The sequence below is a fragment of the Salmo trutta genome, chromosome 32 (assembly GCF_901001165.1).
Source record: "Salmo trutta chromosome 32, fSalTru1.1, whole genome shotgun sequence".
Classification (NCBI taxonomy): domain Eukaryota; kingdom Metazoa; phylum Chordata; class Actinopteri; order Salmoniformes; family Salmonidae; genus Salmo; species Salmo trutta.
Genome location: NC_042988.1, coordinates 9,140,946 through 9,162,403, shown reverse-complemented (window position 1 = coordinate 9,162,403; position 21,458 = coordinate 9,140,946). Strand labels below are relative to the sequence as shown.

At 41.2% G+C, this 21,458-nt stretch overlaps 1 protein-coding gene across 1 annotated transcript; it reads left to right on the top strand.

Annotated features, from left to right (window-relative positions):
* Window positions 1-277: 277 nt before the first annotated feature.
* Window positions 278-20,117, top strand: LOC115170664 (beta-1,4 N-acetylgalactosaminyltransferase 1). The gene is made up of 12 exons (XM_029726909.1): window positions 278-322; window positions 670-704; window positions 5,408-5,452; window positions 5,680-5,823; window positions 6,140-6,246; window positions 6,375-6,412; window positions 8,350-8,527; window positions 8,625-8,711; window positions 13,743-13,924; window positions 17,632-17,775; window positions 18,431-18,662; window positions 19,698-20,117. The coding sequence occupies exons 1-12, from the start codon at window positions 278-280 to the stop codon at window positions 19,880-19,882; spliced, it is 1,422 nt and encodes a 473-aa protein (XP_029582769.1). The 3' UTR covers window positions 19,883-20,117.
* The last annotated feature ends 1,341 nt before the right edge of the window (window positions 20,118-21,458 follow it).

Genomic DNA, 21,458 nt, shown 5'->3' with positions numbered 1-21,458 from the left:
AAACCTGTTTTTGCTTTGTCGTCATGGGGTATTGTCTGTATTGATGAGGGGGAAAAAACAATTTAATCAATTTTAGAATAAGGCTATAATTTAACAAAATGTTGAAAAAGTCAAGGGGTCTGAATATATTCCGAATGCACTTTAAATACTAACCTATTTTGAATAATCACATTAACACCATTAACCATGGAATGACGTTATATTAAGTACTTACAAAGCAATATAAAACAGCTCACAGAAGTATTGCATACCCACGTTACGTTTTTGATGCACGGTAATGTACAATGAGCAAGTATGCGACTACGTGTCTCTGCAGCATGCCGTAAACACTTACACATCTAATTTGCATAGCCTATGTACATTAATATCAGATGTCTGAGAGGGGGCGGAAGGATACCTTTCAAAGCACCAAAATAACAAGGGTTACAATAGCATCTCTCTCCATTGAATATAGGCGGTTGACGTCAACAACCCTTATCGAATATTCAAAAACCGATTACAATAATCACATATACACCAATATAAGGAAAGGATAGACGGGAGCTAGACAGCCGCTGTGCTGCTTTGCGGACAACGACTCCCATTGTCAGGGCAATATATCCATAATCTTTGGTTTACCCTCTGATCTGCTGTGGATTTTATTTTTTCAAAAGTTAATTAAATGACTAGACAGACTGGACCATCGTAGAATTGTGTGCAAAAAGGTTTGTATTTTAGCCTTACTTTTCACTAAGCAGTTTTAACATTTTGTAAAAATTTTCCATTTGTATAGACTAGTAGACCTAAATAGTAGACCTACGGAACATTCATTAAATGAATAGTAAAACATTCACATTTGCATATTGTCTTATCCAAATGTAAATGTTTATTAATATCATGAATTTGGCGTGGCCTACTATTTATAGGGCTATATTATTATAACACGTTTATTTGTAATTACATTAGGCTATACAATTTACATTTATTGCGGTTTATCCATCCAATAAGGATCTGTAAGCCATTCTTCAAAATCGGTCGATTTAAAAAGAAATAAAATAACTGATATTTATTTACCTAGGCAAATCAGTTAAGAACAAATTCTTATTTACAATGAAGGTCTACCCCGGCAAAACCCTAAGGGCCCTGTGCAAATTGTGCACCGCCCTTCTTGTGTCGGTAATTATACGAGATATGCGGCAAATATTGATATAATATCCATCGTTTTAAAACGTGGAGTCACGCGATGGTGTTGTGTGATACCCCTACTATGACACAGGAAAGCATGCAGTTTATTAGGCTACAGATAAAATATGTTATGAACTTCACAGGGGGGTGAAAATGATGTGATGGGTTTTATACTCCAATAATATCGAGGGTCTTATTCTGATGAAATTATGATGGATCCTTGAGGAATGTTTACCTCGTCAATATGTGTAACCAGACCTCGCCCTCTTTTAAAAAAAAAAATGCAACCTCAATTTAACTAGGCAAGTCAGTTATTAAGAACAAATTCTTATTTACAATGACGGCCTACTCGGGCCAAACCCTAACGACACTGGGCCAATTGTGCGCCGACCTTACGGGACTCTCAATCACCGCAAAAAGTGATACAGCCTGGATTCGAACCAGGTACTATAGTGACGCCCCTTGCACTGAGACACTCGGCACTGCGGCACTCGGGAGATACCCTTGCTTAATCCAGTTGGCTCTCCAGTGGAAAAAATGGGTTTCTCCTTCCTCAGAGCAACCTATCTATACGTGCTTTATTTCAAAGGGATATTGTATCTATTCCTTATGTCACAACTTACTGGAATACATTTGTCACTAATATATGTTGGAACAAATCTATAAATCTAATTGTGCTAATGGCAAAACTTCATATTCATAAATCTAAATTCACTCATAAAAAAAACCCAGTCTTCCATGTTTTCTATAAGGAATTTTAGCAGTACATTAAGAACATTCTACATTCTTCCAATAAGAAAGCAGTTAAAACAATCAATACGTGCGTATCTTTTAAGGTCTTTGTATAATCTGTAATTTGTTGTGCCCCCTAGCATATCAAATCATATCAAATTGTATTTGTCACATGCGCCGAATACAACAGTAGACCTTACAGTGAAATGCTTACTTACAAGCCCTTAACCAACAATGCCGTTTTAAGAAAATACCCCCCCGAAAAAGTACGAGATAAGAATAACAAATAATTAAAGTCATTGTCTGTTTGTATACTTATTGTATGTATACTGGTGTTTCTGCAATAACATCTGCTAAATGTGTGCATGTGACCAATAACATTTGATATGAGGAGGAAATTATAGTCCTAAAAAGATTTCCAGTTTCAATGACTCACCCAATGATGTGTAGCTCACTCACTGACTATAGCCGACGCGCTCCTGCCAAAAGCCTATCTTTGTCGTTCTGTGTAGTTCGTAAAAAACAGTGTTCGCACAATAGGCCTATTTGGACGCTTCTAATTTATTTTCGTTGCCTACATACAGATGTAGTTTTTTTATTATTGAACCTTTATTTAACTAGGCAAGTCAGTTAGAACAAATTCGTATTTACAATGACAGCCTACCAAAAGGTCTGCTGGGACGGGGATGGGATACAAATAAATGTAATTAAAATATTGGACAAAACACACATCACGACAAGAGAGACAACACAACACTACATAAAGAGAGACCTAAGACAACAACATAGCGTGGTAAACAACACAACAACACCACAAAATAGAGTATAAACATTATTGGGCACAGACAACAGCACAAAGGGCAAGAAGGTAGAGACAACAATACATCACGCAAAGCAGCCACATCAGTCAGTAAGTGTCCTTGATTGAGTCTTTGAATGAAGAAATTGAGATAAAACTGTCCAGTTTAAGTGTTTCATGCAGCTTGTTCCAGTAGCTAGCTGCAGCGAACTGAAAAGACGAGTGACCCAGGGATGCGTGTGATTCAGGCCACGAGAGGTACCGGATCCTGGAAAATAGGTTCCGGTACGAAACAGTCCAAAACTGAGAGTCCGGCTCAAATTAAGCACTGAACGGCAGTCAAGCATCGATCATCATGTCACCAGAATAAGACCCTCAATATTTATTGGAAAGGAGCATCAAGCTCATCTCTGTGCACTTTCACCGCCCTGTATCCTGATAAACTGTCTGGTTTCCCGAGTCGTGGTGGGAGGACCACACACCATATCCTCGCGTGACTCCAATATTTATTTCGATATTATTATTATATCAATATTTCCGCATAAAGACGTTTCCACCGCCATTTCTTGCATAATTAATTTTAGACACAAAAAGATCCCACCATGTCAACGAACAAATTCGGTCGGCATTTATAAAATTGTCCCGAAACCTCCTGTTTTCATCACAGTTGTCATTACCTTATATATATATATATATATATATATATATATGTTATGCCTTTATTTGCAGAAAAACTTGTTGGAAACGTGGTGATTGAAACTTTTGGCAAAACAATTAATAATAAGCTGCTACTAACACTTTAAAAAAAAAAATCATTACAGTCATTTAGCAGATGCTCTTATCCAGAGCAACTTACAGTAGTGAATGCATACATTTCATACATTTTTTTTTCTTTTTTGTACTGGTCCCCCCATTTTTTTCTCATACTGGTCCTCCATGGGAATCGAACCGACAACCCTGGCGTTGCAAACACCATGCTCTACCAACTGAGCCACACGGGACTGCACTTCACTTTTGCACTTCTTTTTAACTCAGCAAAAAAAGAAACATCCTTTTTCAGGACCCTGTCTTTCAAAGATAATTTGTAAAAATCCAAATAACTTCACAGATCTTCATTGTAAAGGGTTTAAACACTGTTTCCCATGCTTGTTCAATTAACCAAAAACAATAAATGAACATGCACCTGTGGAACGGTCGTTAAGACAGTAACAGCTTACAAACTGTAGGCAATTAGGGTCACAGTTATGAAATCTTAGGACACTAAAGAGGCCTTTCTACTACTGACTATGAAAAACACTAAAAGAAAGATGCCCAGGGTCCCTGCTCATCTGCGTGAACGTGCCTTAGGCATGCTGCAAGGAGGCATGAGGACTGCAGATGTGGCCAGGGCAATAAATTGCTATGTCCGTACTGTGAGATGCCTAAGACAGGGAGACAGGACGGACAACTGAACGTCCTCGCAGTGGCAGACCATGTGTAACAACACCTGCACAGGATCGGTACATCTGAACATCACACCTGCGGGACAGGTACAGGATGGCAACAACAACTGCCCGAGTTACACCAGGAATGCACAATCCCTCCATCAGTGCTCAGACTGTCCGCAATAGGCTGAGAGAGGCTAGAGTGAGGGCTTATAGGCCTGTTGTAAGGCAGGTCCTCACCAGACATCACCGGAAAAGTCGCCTATGGGCACATACCCACCATCGCTGGACCAGACAGGACTGGCAAAAAGTGCTCTTCACTGACGAGCCGCGGTTTTGTCTCACCAGGGTTTATGGTCGGATTCGCGTTTATCTTCGAAGGAATGAGCGTTACACCGAGGCCTGTACTCTGGAGCAGGATCGATTTGGAGGTGGAGGGTCCGTCATGGTCTGGGGCGGTGTGTCATAGCATCATCGGACTGAGCTTGTTGTCATTGCAGGCAATCTCAACACTGTGTGTTACAGGGAAGACATCCTCCCCCCTCATGTGGTACCCTTCCTGCATCCTGACATGACCCTCCAGCATGACAATGCCACCAGCCATACTGCTTGTTCTGTGCGTGATTTCCTGCAAGACATGAATGTCAGTGTTCTGCCATGGCCAGCGAAGAGCCCGGATCTCAATCCCATTGAGTGCGTCTGGGACCTGTTGGATCGGAGGGTGAGGGCTAGGGCCATTCCCCCCAGAAATGTCCAGGAACTTGCAGGTGCTTTGGTGGAAGAGTGGGGTAACATCTCACAGCAAGAACTGGAAAATCTGGTGCAGTCCATGAGGAGGAGATGCACTGTAGTACTTAACGCAGCTGGTGGCCACACCAGATACTGACTGTTACTTTTTATTTTGACCCCCCCTTTGTTCAGTGACACATTATTCCATTTCTGTTAGTCACATGTCTGTGGAACTTGTTCAGTTTATGTCTCAGTTGTTGAATCTTTATGTTCATACAAATATTTACACATGTTAAGTTTGCTGAAAATAAACGCAGTTGACAGTGAGAGAACGTTTATTTTTTTTGCTGAGTTTATATATGATGGCAATAACGCTGATTCAACCAGTTTGTTTCCAGTGGGTAGCCCCTTCAAGATTTGCTTCCCTGGTCAGAATTTGATGCTCTTGTCTTCTACAGATGGGCAGTCTTCGACAGATGGGTAGATGCAAGCAGATACTTGTCCTAGCTATTTTCTGTCTGTCAGCATCAGTGATGATCTCCTTCATATTCCACTATAGCACAACAGAGGAAGACACAGATCAATTAGTTCCTCAGCCAATAAGGTACATTTTATTTTTCAGCAACTGTTTGTTTTAACTAAGTTATTGTGAAGGCTGAAATCACTTAGATATTTCAAAATGTAAAAAGTACAACATACTTGTTTTTAAGACAGTTCTGCCATCGTGAAAATCAATAAAGTACTATACCAGTTTTAAAATTGTATATCTTCAGCAATGGAACCTGTCCAGTTCTTGTAGATTATGTTCTATTTGTCCCTGTGAATCAATAGAGCCTTACCATCCACCAGTCCCAGACAACCCAATTGCATCTGTCAGGGAAGCGGAGTGTTTGTACTGAAAGATCATCTTCCAAAAGACCAGTATGATGACATAGTCAAACGAAGAGCTGAGGAGTACAGGAAGCATCATATCAGGTGGGTAAAATACTACAAATGTAACCTGGTGTTACAGAAATCAAGTAGCTTGCTTAGCGAGTAACCCTTTCCCCCTGATTCGGCTCATACCTGGCTCGAACTCGGGACCTCCCCCCTTAATAACAACATTTCAAGCTAACTGTGGAGTTTGTTTATTGCACTTCTTAATGCCGTTACACTGGCAACCAGGTCATTTCTGGACATGATATTCTTCCATTTCAAGAAGAATATCTACCAAGTTGAGTGTTATGTCTTAAATATGCACATGCATGCTGTACTCAGGAAACATTTATGAGACCATTTGATCTCCTCCTAGGACAAGCTCCAGTCTGAACAGGCTTATCTTTGCTCCATCCAACTCCCCTCTTCAGTATCCTATCCAGGGGTTCACTGTTGTCCCTCTTCGGAAGACATTGATACCAGGTAGCCTATGCTTGTTTACGTACCCTCCATCAAGAAAGACAACTGTATACAGTATGTTCTTTGCAAAGCAGTTACACAATAGATTAGTAACTCAATATGTAAATTGTGCTATAAAAATATTATTTCAGGTTTAGCTCTCCATGCAGCAAAAAGACAAAATTACAAGGTTGGTTCGAAACGCTTTGAATGGATAATGGACTTGAGGGTCTTATGTTCTCCATGTTGTAATGAACAACTGTTTGTTGGTGTTTGATTGGAATCTTTGGTAAGACTTTACAGTAAGGGTAAGGGCAGGATACAAACAATGTCAATTTTACCCTTAATGTTAAGAGTTACCTGCTCTTTTTGGTGGTGGTTCTTTACATCAGGTGTCATATCTACCATTTTCTGCTTAGCTATTACTTCATGTAGGGGAGAACCGGGATGAAAGTAACACGTCGTTTTTTTCCTTTTTACTCAGAGATCGATAGTGCTAGAGAAACCATATTTTATGATAAACAACTTACAGTATATGTCCTCTACCATTAGCAACTGTAATTAAATGTCTAGGAATAATCACTTTAAAATAAAAATTCAGAACGAAACTAGCATAATGCTACTTTTGTACTAGCCAGGCGGGTCTAAACTAAAACAGGCTTGGGTCAAAATTAACATCTGGCCAAAAGTGCACAATATCTGTCTTATTTAAATTGTTCTGGTTTGTAGTGCCCCTTACTTTCAACAAAGGTACTATCAGCCATAGTGCCTTGTTTGTGTCGATTCAATAAATAAGTATATGCTTATCACATTTCCATGGCTTGAGGTAATTGACCACCAGAATCATAGCTATATATTTCTTAAAACCACTAACCTGTCGATAAAAGAAAATTGTCAATTAAGGCATTATTTTAATGATGTCATATGCAATTTTTAAACATTTAGATAACATTATGAAAGCAATATGAACAATAAGAGACAATGGCCTGTGCTTAAACATTTTTTTATTTTATTCCAGGTCATCAATTTTGTCCCACCCGGCTCTCCTGTAACTTCTCCCAGGCTAACACCCAAGATTAGCTAGCATGATACTTGAAACCTATGCTGTCGTTTAGTCACTAGATGGGTTAAGACATATGTAAGCACAACTCTACAACAAACAAAAACTTTCGGGGACCGATGCAGGGAGGTCGTCCTCCGCATTAGGGATGTGCTGATTTCACTACATCATTCTAGCTTCTGTGTTATCTGAGAAAATGGGCATGTTACTTTCGCCCTGTGTTACTTTCATCCAAGTGGTATGATACTCATGATTTGTCCCACAGATGGTTTGTTTATGTTTCTACCGTTGTGACTAGATGGAGTAAACCTACACCAGCTTAATCTAGTGGACACATCTGTTGTTGACAACTGTAGCATTGTAGCAAACCCTAACCTATTCTCCTAACCTGCTGCTTTATTCACATAACCTGCTGCGTTAGTTCTCCTAACCTGCCACATTAATTATCCTAACCTAAATCATCAGTACCATCACACCAGTTCTCCCTGTGTTCCTTTCCTTTTTGCAATTAAGTAAGCAGCAAATAGTTTCTTTTCCACTGGTTCATTCCTCAGTTACGTCTGAGACTGCATTGATATGAACAGGATTGACAAGGTAAATATTTTACCTAGCTAACCGCCTTCCACACAGTTACACAAATACTAAAGGCACATGTTCAAATTAAAGTTTTACCATGTAGAACCAGTTCATCCACCTATTTTTCACATTTGTTTACAATGACAGAAATGCCTACAAGTTTTGTACTCCAAAAGAGCTGTGCTGAAAGATGCAAATAATTTTTGAACTATACATCTAAATGCTAAATCTCAATTCACATAGTGTTGTTCTGCTTCAATCTAACTTCTAACAACAAAACTTAATTTGAATACACCTTTGAGGAACTCAATTGATTAGAGAGAGAGAGAGAGAGAGAGAGAGAGAGAGAGAGAGAGAGAGAAGTGTGCAGATGCTAACAAGAACCACATTGATTCAACAACTGTACAATCAAATTCCATAGAAGTGGAAAATGGTCCTTTTCATCCTTTGGCCCGAGTTTATGAAAACGCTATGGTGTTATGTACCTGCAGGTGACTCTGAGTGTGTCCAGTGGTGTCCTGGCCATCGAGGCCCTTGGAGAGGGGGACAAAGAGGGACAGGGAGAGAAAGAGATCACTGTCCAGTCTACCAGCCTATCTGAGCTCAACAATCTTCTGGGACAAATTACCTACACCAGCACTGTGTACCGAATGAGGACTGGAGATCTGGGTAAGGCCGTAGATCTAGGTTTCCTACCATACCTATGTCTTCCTCTACATGATCTGAGACCATCATATGACACCACCCTTCCATGCTCTTTCACCAGCTCACTTCACGTTTGAACACCATGAGGTTGTCTTCCCTATTGTCATCCAGCAGACATCAGTGCCTGTTTTATATGACATAGGAAACGGTGAGATCCCCTTTATTCCCTTGTAATGTAGCCAGTATCTGAAAGTGAAATTGGGGAGAATGAATCAACCATGGGGGGAGGATCAAGACTGGGGATCAGAGTAGTGGGAAATAAATAAAGGGTACATATGTGATTGTTAATCCATTGTTTTTGGTCATGAAGCTTCTATAGATATGAGCAAATGGCGGCGTCTTTAAACTGCAAAACTTAGGGCTATCATCAGGTACCAAGATTAGGTCATTAGGAAGAACTATGACATCATCCCTCATAAACTCAGCAAAAAAAGAAACATCCTCTCACTGTCGACTGCGTTTATTTTCAGCAAAGTTAACATGGGTAAATATTTGTATGAACATAATAAGATTCAGCAACAGACATAAACTGAACAAGTTCCACAGACATGTGACTAACATAAATGGAATAATGTGTCCCTGAACAAAGGGGGATCAAAATCAAAAGCAACAGTCAGTATCTGGTGTGGCCACCAGCTGCATTAAGTACTGCAATGCATCTCGTCCTCATGGACTGCAACAGATTTTCCAGTTCTTGCTGTGAGATGTTACCCCACTCTTCCAACAAGGCACCTGCAAGTTCCTGGACATTTCTGGGGGGGAATGGCCCTGGCCCTAGCCCTCACCCTCCAACCCAACAGGTCCCAGACGTGCTCAATGGGATTGAGATCCGGGCTCTTCGCTGGCCATGGCAGAACACTGACATTCCTGTCTTGCAGGAAATCACGCACAGAACGAGCAGTATGGCTGGTGGCATTGTCACGCTGGAGGGTCAGGTCAGGATGAGCCTGCAGGAAGGGTACCACATGAGGGAGGAGGATGTCTTCCCTGTAACACACAGCGTTGAGATCGCCTGCAATGACAACAAGCTCAGTCCGATGATGCTGTGACACACCGCCCCAGACCATGACGGACCCTCCACCTCCAAATCGATCCCGCTCCAGAGTTCAAGGCCTCAGTGTAATGCTCATTCCTTCGACGATAAACCCGAATCCGACCATCAACCCTGGTGAGACAAAACCGCGACTCGTCAGTGAAGAGCACTTTTGTCAGTCCTGTTTGGTCCAGCGACGGTGGGTTTGTGCCCATACAGTGAGGGGAAGAAAGTATTTGATCCCCTGCTGATTTTGTACGTTTGCCCACTGACAAAGAAATGATCAGTCTATAATTTTAATGGTAGGTTTATTTGAACAGTGAGAGACAGAATAACAACAAAAAAATCCAGAAAAACGCATGTCAAAAATGTTATAAATTGATTTGCATTTTAAAGAGGGAAATAAGTATTTGACCCCTCTGCAAAACATGACTTAGTACTTGGTGGCAAAATCCTTGTTGGCAATCACAGAGTTCAGACGTTTCTTGTAGTTGGCCACCAGGTTTGCACACATCTCAGGAGGGATTTTGTCCCACTCCTCTTTGCAGATCTTCTCCAAGTCATTAAAGGTTTCGAGGCTGACGTTTGGCAACTCAAACCTTCAGCCCCCTCCACAGATTTTCTATGGGATTAAGGTCTGGAGACTGGCTAGGCCACTCCAGGACCTTAATGTTCTTCTTCTTGAGCCACTCCTTTGTTGCCTTGGCCGTGTGTTTTGGGTCATTGTCATGCTGGAATACCCATCCACGACCCATTTTCAATGCCCTGGCTGAGGGAAGGAGGTTCTCACCCAAGATTTGACGGTACATGGCCCCGTCCATCGTCCCTTTGACGCTGTGAAGTTGTCCTGTCCCCTTAGCAGAAAAACACCCCCAAAGCATATTGTTTCCACCTCCATGTTTGACGGTGGGGATGGTCTTCTTGGGGTCATAGGCAGCATTCCTCCTCCTCCAAACACAGCGAGTTGAGTTGATGCCAAAGAGCTCCATTTTGGTCTCATCTGACCACAACACTTTCATCCAGTTGTCCTCTGAATCATTCAGATGTTCATAGGCAAACTTCAGACGGGCATGTATATGTGTGTTCTTGAGCAGGGGGACCTTGCGGGCGCTGCAGGATTTCAGTCCTTCACGGCGTAGTGTGTTACCAATTGTTTTCTTGGTGACTATGGTCCCAGCTGCCTTGAGATCATTGACAAGATCCTCCCGTGTAGTTCTGGGCTGATTCCTCACCGTTCTCATGATCATTGCAACTCCACGAGGTGAGATCTTGCATGGAGCCCCAGGCCGAGGGAGATTGACAGTTATTTTGTGTTTCTTCCCTTTGCAAATAATCGCACCAACTGTTGTCACCTTTTCACTAAGCTGCTTGGCGATGGTCTTGTAGCCCATTCCAGCCTTGTGTAGGTCTACAATCTTGTCCCTGACATCCTTGGAGAGCTCTTTGGTCTTGGCCATGGTGGAGAGTTTGGAATCTGATTGATTGATTGCTTCTGTGGACAGGTGTCTTTTATACAGGTAACAAGGTGAGATTAGGAGCACTCCCTTTAAGAGTGTGCTCCTAATCTCAGCTCGTTACCTGTATAAAAGACACCTGGGAGTTAGAAATCTTTCTGATTAAGAGGAGGTCAAATACTTATTTCCCTCATTAAAATGCAAATCATTTTATAACATTTTTGACATGCGTTTTTCTGGATTTTTTTGTTGTTATTCTGTATCTCACTTCAAATAAACCAACCATTAAAATTATAGACTGATCATTTATTTGTCAGTGGGCAAACGTACAAAATCAGCAGGGGATCAAATACTTTTTTCCCTCACTGTAGGTGACGTTGTTGCCGGTGCTGCCTTACAACAGGCCTACAAGCCCTCAGTCTAGCCTCTTTTAGCCTATTGCAGACAGTCTGAGCACTGATGGAGGGATTGTGCGTTCCTGGTGTAACTCGGGCAGTTGTTGTTGCCATCCTGTACCTGTCCCGCAGGTGTGATGTTCGGATGTACCGATCCTGTGCTGGTGTTGTTACACGTGGTCTGCCACTGCGAGGACGATCAGTTGTCCGTCCTGTCTCCCTGTAGCGCTGTCTTAGGCATCTCACAGTACGGACATTGCAATTTATTGCCCTGGCCACATCTGCAGTCCTCATGCCTCCTTGCAGCATGCCTAAGGCACGCTCACACAGATGAGCAGGGACCCTGGGCATCTTTCTTTTGGTGTTTTTCAGAGTCAGTAGAAAGGCCACTTTAGTGTCCTAAGTTTTCATAACTGTGACCTTTAATTGCCTACCGTCTGTAAGCTGTTAGTGTCTTAACGACCGTTCCACAGGTGCATGTTGATTAATTGTTTATGGTTCATTGAACAATCATGGGAAACAGAGTTTAAATGCTTTACAATGAAGCTCTGTGAAGTTATTTGGATTTTTACGAATTTTCTTTGAATGACAGGGTTCTGAAAAAGGGACCATCTTTAGTTTATAATGAAAATATGAAGGCGGAGCAAACATGCTGTCAGCTTGCCAACTTCAACATACCATAACCCTACTTCCTCCATTCCTGAAAATTGGGCTTTAAGCATCTTCATCGTGAGCTGCACAAACTCTGCTGGCTTACCAACTTCAACATGCCATCACCTAACTGCAATCAGCAATGCTGGTGCGTTGACATAGTCAGGTCCAAAAGTATTGGCACCCTTGATAAAGATGAGCTGAAAAGACTATAATATAAAAGTGAGTTGCTGTATATTGTATGCAAGAAAAGAGAGGAAAATTCTCTTATGTTTTGTAATACAATTGCTCAGAGAATGAGATTTTGTTTAAGAACTAAAAAAGCCGGGGTCAAAATGATTGTTTTCAACATTCCTCCATACAGAATCTTTGATATTCTTCGTCCTGGTACTTGGTAAAGTTCATGATGCCGTTGCTCTTAAGGGCCCCTGGACCAGTGGAAGCAAAAATAGCCCTATAATATCAACGATCTACCACCATGCTCAATGGGTGATTATGATATATGGGTGACATATGGTGAGTATGCAGGCCATTGAAGAACTGGGGCATTTTCAGCTTCCAGGAATTGTGTACAGATCCTTGCGACATGGGGCTGTGCATTATCAAACATGAGGTGATGGCGGCGAGTGGCACGACAATGGGCCTCAGGATCTCGTCATGGTATCTCTGTGCATTAAATTGCCATCGATAAAATGCTATTGTGTTCGTAGCTTATGCCTGCCCATACCATAACCCCCGCCACCATGGGGCACTTTGTTCACAACGTTGACATCAGCAAACTGCTCGCCAACACAATGCCATGTCTGCCATCTGCCCGGTACAGTTGAAACCGGGATTATCCATGAAGAGTATAATTCTGTAACGTGCCAGTGGCCATCGAAGGTGAGCATTTGCCCACAGAAGTCGGTGACGACGCCAAACTGCAGTCAGGTCACCTGCAGCTTCCCTGAGGCGGTTTGTGACAGTTTGCGCAGAAATTCTTCAGTTGTGCAAACCCACAGTTTCATCAGCTGTCTGGGTGGCTGGTCTTAGAAAATCCTGCAGGTAAAGAAGCCAGATGTGGAGGTCCTGGGCTGGTGTGGTTGCATGTGCTCTGTGGTTGTGAAGCCAGTTGGATGTACTGCCAAATTCTCTAGAATGACATTGGAGGCGGCTTATGGTAGAGAAATTAACATTCAATTATCTGGCAACAGCTCTGGTGGACATTCCTGCAGTCAGCATGGCAATTGCACGCTCCCTCAAAACCTGAGACATCTGTGAAATTGTGTTGTGTGATAAAACTGTACATTTTAGAGTGGACTTTTATTGTCCCCAGCACAAGGTGCACCTGTGTAATGATCATGCTGTTTAATCAGCTTCTTGATATGCCACACCTGTCAGGTGGATGGATTATCTTGGCAAAGGATAAATGCTCACTAACAGGGATGTAAACAAATTTGTGCACAACATTTGAGAGAAATAAGCTTTTTGTGCGTATGGAAAACTTCTGGGATCTTTTACTTCAGCTCATGAAACATGGGACCAACACTTTACATGTTGCGTTTATATTTTTGTTAAGTATACAAATCAAACAGACACGTCCACCTACAATTGCAGTTGGATCTAGGATGTCGCTGTGTTAAACCAGAGATGATCTCTCATTGCAGATATCAACTACCGGGTGACCATCGTCACCAAGACGTTTCTGAGATACACCGAGCTGCAGGTCCTCATCAGTAGCATAAGGACCTATTACAAGGACATAAAAATCATCATCGCCGACGACAGCCTGGAGCCACAGAAAGTGAACGGCTCCAACATTGAGCACTACATCATGCCCCCAGCACAGGTACAAGCTGGTTTTGGTCAAATTGAAAACCTCAAAGTGGACATTCAATGTGAATTGATTATGGACATAACATACATGTTGAGCATGTGTGATTGAATTTCTGTGTTGAAAGGAATAGAAATAAGATTTTATTGAATTGTTATTGTCAATTATTGTGATGTGCATGTCTTAAATAACCCAGGTATATGTATTTGTCTCCAGGAGCAGATCAGTGCAATAAGGGCAACCTGCCATAGACATACACTTACAGATGTAGGATCTTAATTTGAGCCAGTTTGCTACAGCAGGAAAATAATCCTGCAGCAACAGGAAATGTGGATTATAATAAATTGACATTTTGTAGGGGTTGGTGCTTCTTTCGTTAGGGAAAATTAAGTCTGAAGTTTTAAAGTGCAAATTACAAGCGTTAGCTGTGCAAGAAAATTCTCAGCAACAAAAGAGTACATTTATATCCTACATATTGTTAGGTTCTAATTCTCAGAGTAAAACACTCAACGGACATTACGAAAGCTTAACCAAGTTTATTCTTCCCAGAGGGTCAATACAGCTGCATTAGACAAAACATGCTTCCACCACCACAAGTATATATACTCCAATTTAAGCACTCCTCCTTCCCTCCAATCTTCACATCTTTTATGGTTTGACAGGAAGATGAAGTAATGGGGTAATAAACCATTTCTTCTCCCTTAAGGTGATCTAACCTGACCTCAACCCCCTTGATGCCTAATCCAAAGATCTCCACCCGTATCACCTATAGCAATCCTGTGACTTCCTCCTGTCTACCCAGCACATTCCACAGCCATCTGGCTCGTACAGATAACCATTCACTTCTGATGTAAAAACCAGTCTCTATCACCCCTCAGATACTATAGTCTTACTTCTGATGTATCATGTCTCTGGCATAGCAATGTTCCAAGTTTAACCCAGAATCCAACAATATGTAACAAACTCCAGTCGGCCACACTGGAATTGAATAAAAATACATTTGAGACGAACGCAGACAACCACCAAAGCCTTGAAGTTTGAATTGTCACTATCAGTAGTAGCAGTCAAACAAATGAACAGGTTTAGGCAACAGCCTTCGCAAGCATGCACGTTTATTTAGATGACGTCACATACGTTTTTCTCATTCATGATGGCTGTTGTTGAAGCAAAAGGTCTGTTTAAATGGCTGCGTTTACACAGGTCTTTTGACCAATCATATCAGCTCTGAAAAAGAGCTGATGTGAAAAGATCTAATGTGATTGGTCAAAAGACCAGCGAGTGGAAAAAATATTACAATTTGGCAGCCGGCGTAAACACAGCCTACCTGGCTCTAGCATGTGTCCTTTGTCCTGATCTTGTCCACATTCTTATTGTGCCCACATTTTTAGACAGGTGTAGACGATTAAAAGAGTCATTGTGATCTAATTGTTGTCACGTCTTCATGACCTCCTACTGAAGTCGACACGCATTGTGTCTGGATATCTTACAATTGTAGACGGATGTGGACAGTGAAATCATTTAAATCATCATTATCTCGCCCTCTAAAATCATTGACAGGTGACGCCATTGACTTATGGCATCAATATGTCTTAAAATAAATATTATTTAGAAAGAATATCTGTCAAATATTTTGGATCCAGGGAGGCACTAGAATATGGTCACAGTGCAGACACAGTGGAAGGATAATTCGCAGAGACATTTTACTGCCATGTGTAGATGAAAACGGTTACAATGTGGACAGGTGCATTGTCAGAGGGGTGGAACCCCCCTGACATATGATTGCCTCCCCATTCTCACTGGGTCAGAGCGCTGTCAAACTGGCTCAGATTGTAGATAAATGTCCGTTATTAGCAGTTAAGTGGTTTTGGTTTTCTTCCTACACATTTCGCTCTAACTTTCGTTCTAACTTTAATTATGACCCCATTCCTGAGCGGTAAGACTGTTTCCCTTCACAATGCTCACCAGCAACGCCGGAGACATTAGAAGGTACTGTGACAAAACCGCAATTGAAAGAAATGCAGATATATCTTTCAATTTTCAATATTTGTATGATGCATTTCAGTTACTTACTGATGCAAATACAAATTGTTACAGCTTTTGCCATTATTCAAGTCATTTGACATATTTTATTATTGGCTTATCAACATAGAAACTGGTTGTAGTTTTTGTGCTACAATGGTTAAAAAGCTATTCTGTAACAATATAGCTAAAACCACTATTGTTTGTCAGTGTCAGGGTAGCCTGTCATTTCGGTCATTTGTGTGGTATTAAAAAAGATTCTGCTAACCCCAGCAATGTTACTTGCTTTCACCAATCTAACCATATCAGAATCAGATTTTGTTTTGAGTGTCAATATATATTGAGCAGTGGAGGCTGATGGGAGGAGCTGTAACAGGACAGGCTCATTGTAATGGATGGAATGGAGTGGTATCAAACACAGAAACCACATGTTTGACTCCGTTCCATAAAGTCCATTCCAGCCATTACAATGAGCCCATCCTCCTATAGCTCCTCCCACCAGCCTCCAATGACACCGAGTGTACAAAACATTAAGACAACACCTTCCTAATATTATTGAATCGCCCCCCCCCCCCACACACACCTTAATTAATATAATAGTTTGATTAAGACGTTTACATGCTTTGTAAGAAGAACAATTTCCGTAACAATCCTGTTTCCATGGACACATCTGAAATCAGGCTACCTAATGCTACTTTGATGAATGCAGACAAACACCAATTAAAATGAACGTTCTACCACAGCGAGCATGTTATTTTTGGGAAGCATGTTTTATTCTGAGTTCGGACATATAAAGTTTGAATGTGAACTACTTCTAAGAGGCAAAAATTCAGTTGTTCCGAACACACTTCACTCGCGCTAAAGAGGGAGGCTCGCTGGGCTGGTGGTATCACATGCGCAAATCCAATACCTCTGGTACGCTGATTTAAGGTATTTACATGTCCTAATCATTCGAAAGATTGTCCAGACAACCAGCTGTTTTAATCAGCGTATGCTTACTTTGATTTTGACCTTATGCCAATTAAGATAAACAGAGTAAGGTGTTTACATGACTATTGCATAATCTGCCTACTGCCATAATCAGTTTAATATCCAATTATTAATGTGCATGTAAACGTACTCACTGATTGAAGTGGATTTAACAAGTGACATCAATCGGGGATCGTAGCTTTCTCCTGGATTCACCTGGTCAATCTCTGTCATGGAAAGAGCAGGTGTCCGCCCATTTGATAGACATCTGCAGCTGCTAAAGAACATTCTATTTCAGTTAGTGCAGGGTTTCCTTTCCTATGTTATACGGGTGTAGGATCTTAATTTGATCACTGTTGCTGGGAATTTTCCTGCGCCGCAGAAAATACAGATGAGCATTGGGAATTACATAAATTCACTGAAAACCTGTACTAACACATGCCTATATTAACAGTTTTGCACTTTTTATGTAGTGTAATTTTGGCTAGCTAATAGCCTAACCACCAATCAAGCAACACTATGTACTAAACATTCAAATTCCTTTGCTGCAGGACTATTTTGCAATGACAATGATGGTCAAATTAAGATCCTACATCTGTATGCCTTTCAAATCCTGCACCCAAAGACTTTTGTTGATGAACATTCTGCAGTTACCATTCTTTTATAGGATATTTTTTTTAATCGCAGATAGGCACTGCTACAAAGTAATTTTGAGTACATTTTCCTTCCCAAAGGGCTGGTTTGCTGGCAGGAACCTGGCTGTCTCTCAGGTCACTACCAAATACTTCCTCTGGGTCGATGACGACTTCCTGTTCACAGACAAAACCAAGATTGAGAATCTGGTGGAGGTGATGGAGGCCACACCAGAACTAGATGTGGTGAGCAGAGTAACTGTAGCCTGATCTCCGATCTGTCACCAGGCTAGAACAAGTACTACCTGTTTTGCTTAGACTTGGGCTGGAACTCAGTGGTAACACAACTTTCAACCAACACTTTTTCTTTACATTATTGATGGTGTAAAGGTCCTCCCCTCCAGTGAGGTTCGAAACCTTGGTGTGATACTTGGCAACCAGCTCTCGTTTGAGGCCCTCATCAGAAGTGTGACCAAAGTCCAATTTTTCCATCTATAGAACACTGGCAGGTTACGACCTATGCTATCAGTCTGCAGCTGTCCCAAAAGGATAAACCAATTTGGTTCAAGGTAGAAATCTTTTTGGTTACGGGTAGAACCCTTTTGGGTTCCATGTAGAACCCTCTGTGGAACAGTTATACTACATGGAAGCAAAAAGGGTTCTACCTAGAACTAAAAATAATTATTCAAAGGGTTCTCCTATGGGGACAGCAGAATAATAATTGTAGGTTCTAGATACACTCTTAGAAAAAAAAGTGCTGTGTTTTTCTGTGTTTTGGATGATTTTCATTGTATTTTTTTTCCTACGCATTGGGTCTGAGAAATGCGCTTTACAAATGAAATGAAGAATTATTATTATTACTACATGTGAACCTGCTCTGTTCTCTGCCTCCTGTGATCAGGTGGGCGGCTCTGTGGCGGGCCACGGCCAGTTCTACTTCTCTTTGGTGTACGAGGAGGGTAGTGGGGAGGACGGGGGTTGTCTGAACAGAAAGAGTGCAGTGAAATACCAACCTGTTCCAGGCTTCCCCACCTGCTCCTTCACCAGCGGGGTGGTCAACTTATTCCTTGGTCGCACAGATGCTGTGCGCAAAGTGGGCTTTGACCCCCAGCTGAAGAGAGTGGCGCATTCAGGTGGGCTTTATTACATTTTTATCTATTTAACCTCTATTTATCCAGGAAGTCCCACTGAAGTTTGAAGATCTCAATTAGGAGGGATATTATTATTGTTATATATATATATAGTACCAGTCAAAAGTTTGGACACACCTACTCATTTCAGGGTTTTTCTTTATTTTTACTATGTTCAACATTGTAGAATAATAGTGAAGACATCAAAACTATGAAATAACACATATGGAATCATTTAGTAAGCAAAAAACTGTTAAACAATTACAAATATATTTTATATTTGAGATTCTTCAAAGTAGCCACCCTTTGCCTTGATGACAGCTTTACACACTCTTGGCATTATCCTCTTCACTATTATTCTACAATGTAGAAAATAGTAAAAATAAAGAAAACCCCTTGAATGAGTAGGTGTGTCCAGACTTTTCACTGTTAATATATATATTTCCTTCTTGATTATTTTAGGAGGGAGACTTGGCCAATATGTATTCTGTATGTAGATGTACAGTATGAGAAGTGCACAATGTGTATGACAGAGGTATCGTATAATATATGTGTAATGTACAGACAGTCTATTTTGTACTGTATATAGCAGTACTTTGTGTCTAAGACAATTTTCCCACCAGGGACATTAAAGTTCATCCTATGCTAAGAGGGCAGTTAAAAGCCCAGTAAAAACAGTTGCACACATTTTACATTTACATTTTAGTCATTTACCAGACACTCTTATCCAGAGTGACTTGCAGGAGCAATTAGGGTTAAGTGCCTTGCTCAACGGCACATCGACAGATTGCAGCAAGTCTGTAAACCATGTCAATAGGAAATCTGGAAAGCTGTGTCAATAAGAAAGACGGATGGACAAATTCGAGAGTGAGGTTCAGTTTCAGTGTTGTTGGGTTAAGTGTGGTAAGTTTTGAAGAAGTCAGTTGTTTCTATGGATGATTATTATCATGTTGCTGATATTACTCTTAAGGCACTCCTCTATCTTTGGTAATTCATCTTTGGTCCATTCCATTTTCCCTGTCCATATGTCTGTTTCAGAGTTCTTCATGGATGGGTTGGGCAGTTTGCTGGTTGCCAGCTGCAGTCATGTCAGCATCGACCACCAACCCAAAATTGAAAACGCAAAGTACTCGTCATTCCGAAATCAACAATCAAAAGACGTAGAAGACAAACTAGCCCACCACTTCTTCAAGAACCACCTGAAATGTATCCGTTATGGATAGTTTACAAAGAAGTAAACAGTGAAAATAGTGGCGCAATAGTGAGGTGCAATATTCCAAATATGTAGTCGAGGCATCCCATCTGTAGTGGCGCAGTTCTCTTCAAAAAAATGTCAAGCCACAGGTATCTACAGGAAGCAAATGAGCATGAGGCGATCGTCGGGTTGGAAAATGTAACCCATATGGCTTTCACTCATATCAATCACACCATTAAAACAATCAGGTGCATCACAAAGAATGGCATCAATGGTTTTGTCATTGTGGCCCAGACATGAAGGACACAATACACCTAGAATTTGTCTAGGATACATGTTTTCTGTGGTTTATATCTTTTTAGGTTTCTTGTCGCTCGTAGTGTTCACAGGACAAGTCTAACACTTACTTATACTCAGGCAAACCTACCCGGAAATCACTTTTTCATTTTACAAGGGGTCACAAGCTCACTACACAAGCTCACTACACAGGAGCTCCATAAATTCACCACAAAACCACGTTTCCAAATTTCAAACACATTTTCTTTAAAAGGTCTCTACACCACACATCAATCACCAGGCCAATACGTTTTATTTCAAGCATGTGCTTGACTTCAAAGAGGCAGCTTTTTACATAAGCACACCCGAAATAGCGTGAGAACATCCAGACAGGATGTCCTTAAAAAGGGCATTAACATGGGACACAAAAAGGGCATTAACAATCAGGTGCATCACAAAGAATGACATTGATGGTTTTGTCATTGTAACCCAGACATGAAGGACACAATGCACCTTGAATTGGTATCTTTTTTTGACTGGTTAGTGAAAAAATAAACATTTTACAGAGTCACATTTAGAACTGTCTGAAAACTGTGTTGCTCTATTTACTTTCTCTACTGAGTTCTGTGGTCAGAACTCAGTGACAGAGAGAATGACAGAGAGAATATAGTAGACAGAGAGAATATAGTAGACGGTTGCTGTCAAAAAGTGATTGAGTTATTCCTGTGTCCCGTGTTAATGCCCTTTTTAAGGACATCCTGTCTGGATGTTCTCACGCTATTTCGGGTGTGCTTATGTAAATTGATGGCGAAGCTGCCTCTTTGAAGTCAAGCACATGCTTGAAATAAAACGTATTGGCCTGGTGATTGATGTGTGGTGTAGAGACCTTTTAAAGAAAATGTGTTTGAAGTTTGGAAATGTGGTTTTGTGGTGAACTTATGGAGCTCCTGTGTAGTGAGCTTGTGTAGTGAGCTTGTGACCCCTTGTAGACTGAAAAAGTTATTTCCGGGTAGGTTCAACCTGATGATTCAACAGAAGATTTTCACACACAACTGCCTCAACACTCTTTTTTTAGCCGAAAACCTGGAGTTTTTCTCCTGCGTTTCGCATGAGAGAATGGCTTAAGATAAGACTTTTGCTCTTTGTCAGATTGAACAGGCCCAGGAATTAAATAGCTGGACCTCTGTCTCTCCCCCCCCCCCAAAGGTGTGTGTGTGTGTGGGGGGGGGTTTTGATTGCATTGGGAGGTGTCAGGTTACAAGCTATGGGTTTACAAGCAGAGGAAAATACTCAAGGACTTCTTTCTAAGAAAAAAATACATTTATAAA